Below are 9078 nucleotides of genomic sequence, written 5' to 3'. Positions count from 1 at the left end.
ACTTGGTGCAGATTTCCTGGCACACTACGGTTTACTGATAAACATGCGACGCCGCAAACTAATCGACAGTAACACGACACTCTCAATCTCGGGTACAGCCACAACACCAACGATTAATGGTATTTCCACCCTAAGTCATAACATGTCATACGCAGATTTGCTCACAAAATACATCAACATTACGAAACCAAACTTCTTCACGCCAGACTCAAAGAGTGCTTTCAGCCACACCATCGTCACCACAGGAGCACCCATCACTGAACGTCCACGCGAACTCTTTAGACAAAAAGCGAATGCAGCTAGAGCGGAGATACGCGACTCCTGGACAACGGAGTAATACGACCATCCAGCAGTCTATGGGCAAGTCCGATACATATGACCAAAAAAAAAGGATAATTGTTTGGGAATAAGCATTCAAATCGAACGGCGCCACGTGACAGTTGTGGCGTGATGAAGACACGCCTCTTTTCCCAGCATTCTCTTGAAGAATCATCGTAACGCCGGCATTTCCGGCAGCAAGGACAGTACAGTTAAAATTCTCATACGGTTACGACGTGCTCTTAAAAGGTCATCTCAGTTTCTCATTGTCGAGCTCGTTCCGTTTCTCAGAACACTCAAGAGATTAATATAATCTCTAAAAGTCTTCTCACAGGATTAATATAATCCAAACGTCTCATAACCCTTTTTAATCTACAACAGACTTCTCACAAAACTCACTACGGTAACACGTGACCACCACCTTCTTTGTAACGGAATTATTTAAAATCAGACCACGGCAATTGTAAGGTGCTCGGCGTTCTTCTCATCTCATTTTTTAATTTATTTCCTCAACATATGGTCCTTCGAGCCGGATCGGGCATTCTTACAATTGCCAATTATACGAAATAGTGTGAAGTGCGTGTAGTGCCGTCTCTCTTCCTCGCTCACGTTCGTGCGCCGCGAGGTATATTGCCGTCTCTCTCTATCTCGTGCGCGTCCTTCGCGGAAGTCTTTCTCGCGTTCGTGCAAAGCGAGGATAGTGCCATCTCACTCGCTCCATTACGATCGTGCTCAGCAAGATTATCGCCATCTCTTGCTTGCTCGCGTTAGTGAGACTCTAGTGACATCTCTCTCGTGCTCGCTCGCGATTCGTGCGTTGCGAACCTAGTGTCTTCTCTCGTGCTCGCTCGCATCGTGCTCAGCGAGATTATCGCCATCACTTGTTCGCTCGCGTTAGTGCGAATCTAGTGACAGCTCTCTCGCTCGCTCGCGATTCGTGCGTTGCGAAGCTAGTGTCTTCTCTCTTGCTCGCTCGTGTAGTGCTCAACGAGATTATCGCCCTCTCACACTCACTCTCTCGCGTTCACTTTACTTCACTTCTCGCGTAGGCGCTTGTCGGCCTATTAGACCGATCATAAGGAAGTCTCATCATCCTAATCATGCCTGTCACGCGCGACAAGAATGCAACCCCCAAGGGGTCAGTCGAGTCGATATCGTCTCTCACAGGGTCGCAGACTCAAACAACAGATCTGCTCAGTACATCAGCAGCTCAAGGGGCGGTGACTCGAAGTCTGTCGCCGTCAAGGTTCAGTAGTGAGCTCCTTTTAAGGGTGCAGGCTCAGAATGAGCTCGTTGAGGCGATGGAAGATATGCTCAGCCAAGTCACCGAGCCAGCAGCTGACCTTGCATTGACCGAAGTGACCATGATGCTAGATAAGCTCAATGAATTGCACCAGACTTTTCGGACAGAGCATTCATGGTTGGTGTCTCACTGGCCCCCAGCTCATTTGGATCACTCTTACTTTAATTCAAAGGTCCATCTCAAAGAAAATAAGCTGGTGATTAAAGTGAAGCGCACACTAGGACGGCTCCAAGAACAACTCATCAAGACTACTCAGCCAGCCGCTGCGGCAGCAGATGGCACACGGACACGCTCACGTCTCCCGGAACTGACTATGCCTACGTTCAGCGGAGACATTTGGAAATGGCCAGATTTCAAGGCCATGTTCATCTCGGTCATCGGGAGTCGCTCAGATCTCAGAGACCTCGAGAAATTCCAGTATCTCAAGGCCGCAATGCAGGGTGATGCGTCAGAGCTCATCCTGAATCTCACGCCAGACCACTCATCCTACGCCACAGCATGGTCATTTCTCAACAACCGGTTTGAGAACAGGCGACTCATAATTAAAGCCCAGCTCGAAAGATTGCTCAACCTGAAACCCATGCAAAAGCGGCAAACCAGCTCACTCACGAAGTTTCTTAATATCATCAATGAGACGACTCAGGCACTCAAGCAGGCCAACACTGATGAGTGTCTCTTGGTGACGCTCGCCAGTGGGCTGATCGACCGAGACACGCGCGAGAGATGGGAAACATCATTAACATCTACCGATGAGTTCCCATCACTTAGTCAGCTCACGGAATTTCTCATGGCTCGGGCTCGCACGCTAGAGAACATAGAGGAGAACGCGTCGAAGACATCAGTGCCCAAGCGCGTCGTTGTCCATCTGGCATCTCAACAGTCCCGAGCCAACCCTCCTAAACCGGTCACTCAGGCGTCTCAACAGTCTACTCAGTCAGCTCAGTCCCACTCAACGTATCCATGCGATTGTTGTAGACAGGATCACTTCATCGTAGTGTGTCCAAGGTTTCGCGAATATTCACTAAGTCAGCGCTTAAGGGTGGTGAAGGAGCGAAGCCTGTGCTGCAATTGCCTAGGTAGGCACAACCTTAGAAACTGTAACAGCCGCAGGCATTGCAGGAACTGCAACAGCATGCATAACACCATGCTCCATGGTGCCAGTATCTGCAGCCTTTTCGCCACAAACCCAGACGTCATTCAGAAAGCTCCAGGGGATCATGCGACAGCTGATCCATCAAGCATTAATATCCAGCGGGCTCCGATGATAATGCCAAGATGCCAAACCCTCAACCGCATGAAGAACAGGTCAGATCGTCGGTGTTTACGATCCCACACCGACGTGCCCACTCAAGCAGCATAGTCATCTCACATTGTTGGCAACCGCAATAGCCACAGTCTTCTCACCCACCTCGTCATCTCAGGTACGCGCACTCATTGACCCCAGGTCAGAAATCTCATTCGTCAGCGAAGGTCTCACCAGACAACTGCATATTGAACGGCGACACTCAACGCTGGACGTCTATGAAGTTGGAGGCAAAAAGACATCTCAGACCAGCGGTGTGGTCACCATCGACCTTCACTCCAGATACAGACCACTCTCGGTGAGAATAACGGCTCATGTGCTAAAGACGGTCACCAGCATCCTGCCGTCTGGCGAGATATCTCACGAGCCTGAATGGCCTCACTTGAGAGACTTAAACCTCGCTGACCCAGAATTTCTCACTCCAAGAGCTGTAGACGTGATCATTGGGGCCGACTTTTACGGAAACCTCATCAGGCCTAACATTATTCGGTATTCACCTAGCGACCCCATTGCTCGACTGTCCATCTTCGGGAAGCTAGTCATCGGCCCAACTCGGGCACCGGTCACGCTGGCAAGGAAGACTCATCATAGCATCTCACAACCGACGAACTCCTGCTTGCAAGATCTACTCACCAAATTTTGGGTTCAAGAGGAGGTTCTAACGGTAAATGACGGTCAACTCACACCTGAAGAGCTGGAGTGTGAACACAACTTCAAGACTACTCATGCGAGAGACCTGACAGGGCGTTACATCGTCAGGATACCTCTCAACTCTTTTCCTAAGCTCTTAAGCGACTCTCAACACACTGCTCACGCCTGTCTGCAACGAACACTCACCCGGGTTCGCAGAGATCATCAGTACCAGCAACGGTACACGCAGTTCATGAGAGAGTACGAGGAGGCTGGTCACATGACCAAACTCGTAGACAACTCAACAGTCACAAGACCACACTACTATCTTCCGCATCACGGAGTTCTCAAGCCAGACAGCTCAACCACTAAGCTCCGAGTGGTCTTCAACGGCTCAAGCACAACCTCCACGGGCTAATCTCTCAATGATCTCATGAACACTGGTCCAAATTTGATGCTCAACCTCTTCGACCTGCTCATCTAGATACGCCGCCGTAAGTATCTGTTCGCCTAGGACATCACGAAGATGTATCGACAGATCAAGATACACTCTGACGATTGGGATCTCCAACGAATATTGTGGGTAGACAAGCAGCTCAAGGAATCTTACTTCCAACTAACCACGGTTACATATGGAACCAAGTCATTCAACGGATGAACTGCACGGTTTCGCTGAGGCATCTCAGTTCGCAATGGGAGCCGTTGTGTATTTGATCGTCAACTCACCGTCCACTGGCGCCAACGTCTCACTCGTCTGCTCAAAAACAAAAGTTGCTCTACTCAAACGGCTAACAATCCCGAAGTTAGAGCTCTCAGCAGCGATGATACTCTCCACGCTACTCAAACATGTTTACGCTACTCTAAACATGACTATTACGAACGTACATTTGTGGATGGACTCTCAAGTGACACACAAATGGATCAAGGCTCATCCCTCAAGATGAAAGAATTTGGAAGACTCGCGACTCTTTTGGATCAAGGCAACTCAGGCAGCATTCTTCCAGGATGAACTCGCTCTGCTCAGACGACAATCTCACCTGCCAAGCTCTCACCCACTCAGCCGACTCACCGCCTTCATCGACAATGAAGGTGTGCTCGGAGTAGGCGGTCGTCTCAGAAGATCAGAACTCTCATATAACACGAAACATCCTGCAATCCTTCCTCGGACTTCAAGATTCTCAGAGCTCATTATCGCTCACTCTCACAAGCAGACGATGCATAGAGGAACTCAGTCGACTCTAGCGTTTATCAGACAGCTCTATTGGATCGTCAGCGGTCGAGCTCCAGTCAAATCTCATATCCTCAGGTGTGTGATGTGCGCTCGCCACAAGGGGATCTGCGCCCAGCAGCTAATGGAGCAACTACCTCTGGCGCGTGTCACACCATCACGCCCCTTCTCACACACGGGCATCGACTACTCAAAACATGGCGAGGCTGCGGGGCAAAAACTTACAAAGGATGGATATCTGCGTGTTTGTTTGTCTCACAACATCGGCTACTCACCTTGAGGTGGTCTCCGACTACACTTATGAAGGGTTCATCTCAACGTACCGAAGATTCACCTCAAGACGCGGGACCCCATCCGCACTCTATTCCGATTGCGGAACCAATTTTTTGGGCGCGGAGGCGCAACTCAAGCGCTGCTTCACTGCAAGCTCACCTGGACATCTCAAGTTCTCCGCACTACTGGGGCAAGACAACACAAAGTGGCACTTTAACCCACCAGCTGCGCCCCACATGGGTGGTAAGTGGGAAGCAGCAGTCAAATCATTTAAGTTCCACGTCGAGCGCACGGTCGGAGATACGTTACTCACTTACGAGGAAGCATCCATGCTCCTAGCTCAAATAGAAGCCATTCTCAACTCACGACCTCTCGAACCGCTCAGCGATGACCCAGAGGACACGACAGCGCTCACACCAGATCATTTTCTCATTGGGACCGCTCTCAATGCGAGCACTCACTTCTAGACGTCTCGGTCAATCGGCTGTCCCGATGGCAATTCATCCAACAGCAGATGGAGCAGTTCTAGCGCTTATGGTCCACTCAATACTTGTAGCGATTGCAAGCAATCTCGAAGTGGAGGCACCCTCACAATAATATACAGGTAGGCTCTCTAGTTCTGCTCACTGATGAGCGGCTGCCTCCAGGAAAGTGGCCCATGGCCAGAGTACTCAAGCTGTTGCCAGGGGAAGATGGACTCACCAGGGTGGTGTCTCTCAAAACGGCAAACACAACACTCACCCGGCCGGTCGCCAAGCTCGCCGTGCTGCCGGCGACTCAACAAGGGGACTCCTTACTCATCATCAACCCCGTTGCTGATAGCGGGAGGAATGTTTGGGAATAAGCATTCCCAAAGAACGGCGCCAACCTACAGTTATCGCACTAGGAATACGCTTCGTTCCCGAGCTCCTTTTTTGACGCCTAGCTGTAACGCCGGCTTTTTCGGCAGCCGTTACCCGGCAGCCATTATAGTTGATATTCTCAAACGGTTACGACGTGATTTCTCAACGACTCTCTGATTCTTATTTGCGATATCGTTCCGTTTCTTAGACCACTCAAGTGATTAATATAATCACTTTTCGGACTTCCGGTAGGAGCGCGAGAAAGAGTGGTCGTGTGGAAGAACGATCCCAGAAAAAGAGTGATAATTGGAAGATTAAAGGGTAAAAGAAAGAGCAACTAGAATAGAGAAGGAAGGGTAAAGTAAAGGAAGAAGTTTAAGGGGTCTGTAAGGATTAGGAGAGTGTAGAGTCTAGGTAAAAGTGTAAAAGAGGGAAAACGCCTGATAGAGTGAAGTTAAGATAGAGGATAAAGCGTTGGTGGAAGAGTCGGTAAGGAAAAGTTCTGTCAGACCAAGGAGAATTATTAAGATGAACGGTAATACAAGCGGAAACATCAAAACAAGGAGTAAGGCAAACAAAAAGGAGATGAAACAGTCGAGGTTATGCTTCGAGAAGGAGAACCAGGATAGTAGAGAGATGAATGAGAAGTTGGGCAGAATGGAAAAGAAAATAGAAAGTTTGATTAGCATTTTAGAAAAAAGGGAAGAGGAATGGAAAGAGGAGAAGAAATTGTGGATGAGAGAAAGGCAACAATGGATGGAGGAAAAGAAATCACTGGAACAGAGAATATACAGGCTGGAATGGGATAAGGAAAGAGGTGAGAGAGAGAAGAGACGGAATAATATTGTGATAAGGTGTACAAACATGCAGAAGGAAAATTTGGAAAAAAAGGTGGATGAATTTATTGAAAGAATATTAAAGTAAAGGTTAAAGTGGAGAAAGCTACAGAAGTAAGAGTGAGTAAGGGGCAGAGGGAGAAAAAATTAGTGGTAGTAAAGCTGGAGAATAAGGAAATGAGGGATCAGGTAATGAGGAATAAGAAGTACTTAGAAAGAGGAGTGTATATAGATAGGGACATGACGATAAAGGAAAGGGAGATCCAGAGGATGATTTTAGATAAGGCAAGAGAACAGAGGTGTAAAGGAAAAAGAGCTATAGTAGGTTATATGAGGATATTAATAGAGGATAGATGGATGAGGTATGATGAGTGGAGGGGGGAGTTTGTGAAGGAGGGAAAGGAGAGAAGGAAGGATTGAGAGGAAGAGGAAGTTAGAGAAGAGGGGGAGGAGAGTAAAAAAAGATGAGTATGTGTGTGTGGAATGTAGCGGGGGTGTTAAGTAAGGACAAGGAGTGTGGAAGTATCTGAGTGGTTTTGAGGTGGTAATATTAGTAGAGACATGGTTGGAGAAAGATAAATGGGCAGGGTTAGAAGGGAAATTGCCAAGAGAGTTTGAGTGGAAATGTGTAGCAGCAACAAGAAATTATAGTAAAGGCAGAGCAAAAGGAGAAATAATAGTAGGAATTAGTAAAAGGGTGATGGGTAAGAAATTTGAGGTTTGGAATGAGAATATAGTTATGCAGGAGATAAGGCAGGGAGGACAGATTTGGAAAATAGTAGGGGTGTACAGCCAAGATATAGTAAGGACAATGAAAATTATAAGAGGAAAAGTAAAGTAAAAGAAAAAGGATGTGTTTTGTTAGTGGGAGATTGGAATGCAAGAACCGGTAATGAGGGAGGTTGGGTAGAGGAAACGGATAGGGAAAGTAAGAGAGTTAAAGTAAGACAGTCAAAAGATGAGACAATAAATGAGGAAGGAACAAGACTTGTAAAGGAAATAGAAGAAGAAAGATGGTGCATAGTAAATGGGCAGAAAGGAGAGGAAGGAGAGTTCACATATATTGGTAGCAGAGGGGAATCGGTAATAGATTATGCAATTGGGAATCAGGAGGCTTTTGACCAGATAAAGGAAATGAGAATAGGGCATAGAACGGAGGCAGATCATATGCCGTTAGAAGTATATTTAGAGGAAGAAGTAAAATTAAAGGCAGAGGAAGAGAAGGTAGAAAAGGAGATAGAAAGAAGAATTTGGTCCATGGAGGTGATTGAGCAGTATCATGAAAGGTGTAAAGGTTGGTTGGGAAAAGAAGAGGAGATAGAGGAAAGGTGGGAAGAGATAAAGTAGGTAATAGAAAGAGCAGTACCTAAAATGAAGAAGCGAGTCAAGGCATGGAAGTTGGGAGATAGAAAATGGTATGATAAGGAATGGAAAGGAAAAAAGAGGGAATTAAGGAAAATTTTGAAGTTATGGAGGAAAAAGGAAGTACAAAGGAGTTTTTATTTAAGCAAAAAAAGAGAGTATAGGAATTGGTGTGAGGCAAAAAGGAAAAGGTTTGAAAGTTTAGAGGAGGAGAAGTTAAAAAATGCAACAGGTGAAGGAGAGGTATAGAGGTATATTAATAGGTTCAGAAAGAAGCGTAAAGAAGAGATAAGCAAAAAGCTCAGGATAGAACATTGGAGAAAACATTTCACGGAAAAGTTAGGAGGAAAGGAAAGAAGGGGAAGAGAACAGAGGGAATGGAGGAGGGAAGAGGTAGGGCAGCAGATAGAGGAGCAAGAAGAATTGGTCAAGGAAGAATTTTTGAGACAGGTCAATAAACTTAAGTTAGGAAAGGCACCGGGGGAGGATAAGTTAGAGAATAAAGTGTGGAAATATATGCAAATAGAGGTGGAGACAGCGCTGTGGGAGTTGCTGAGGAAAAATATGGAAAGAGGGGGAAATACCGGAACTGTGGAGAAGAGGGACAATGTGCATGATTTATAAAAAAGGGGATAAAGATATTATAGAAAATTACAGAGGAGTAACATTAACTTGCACAGCATATAAAATATATGCTAGTATGTTGAATGAAATGTTGAAGAAGAAAATAGAGGGTAAATAAGCGGAGAGCCAGTTTGGTTTTAGAGAGAAGAGAGGAGTAGTAGAGGCGATATATACAGTTAAACATATAGTAGATGATAAGCTAAGTAAACCGAAAGGAAAAATTTTTGCATGTTTTGTTGATCTTAAGGAGACGTTTGACAGGGTGGATAGAGAAGTATTAAAAGAGAGGTTGAGGGAGATGGGGGTGGGGATTAAGTTAAGCAGGAGGATTATGGATATATATAGAGAAACAATAAATG

At 46.4% G+C, this 9078-nt stretch overlaps 2 protein-coding genes across 2 annotated transcripts; both read left to right on the top strand.

Annotated features, from left to right (window-relative positions):
- Window positions 1–1418: 1418 nt before the first annotated feature.
- On the top strand, window positions 1419–3972 carry LOC122519051. The gene is made up of 2 exons (XM_043638214.1): window positions 1419–2926; window positions 3087–3972. Exons 1-2 carry the CDS (start codon window positions 1419–1421, stop codon window positions 3970–3972), a joined length of 2394 nt encoding a protein of 797 aa, XP_043494149.1.
- A 1007-nt stretch (window positions 3973–4979) lies between these two features.
- On the top strand, window positions 4980–5522 carry LOC122519050. The gene has a single exon (XM_043638213.1). The coding sequence runs from the start codon at window positions 4980–4982 to the stop codon at window positions 5520–5522; it is 543 nt and encodes a 180-aa protein (XP_043494148.1).
- The last annotated feature ends 3556 nt before the right edge of the window (window positions 5523–9078 follow it).

Source organism: Polistes fuscatus, unplaced genomic scaffold, assembly GCF_010416935.1.
Source record: "Polistes fuscatus isolate 324 unplaced genomic scaffold, CU_Pfus_HIC Scaffold29, whole genome shotgun sequence".
In the NCBI taxonomy this organism is placed as follows: Eukaryota; Metazoa; Arthropoda; class Insecta; order Hymenoptera; family Vespidae; genus Polistes; species Polistes fuscatus.
Note: the sequence above shows the minus strand (reverse complement) of the source record. Positions and strands in the feature narration are given on the sequence as shown.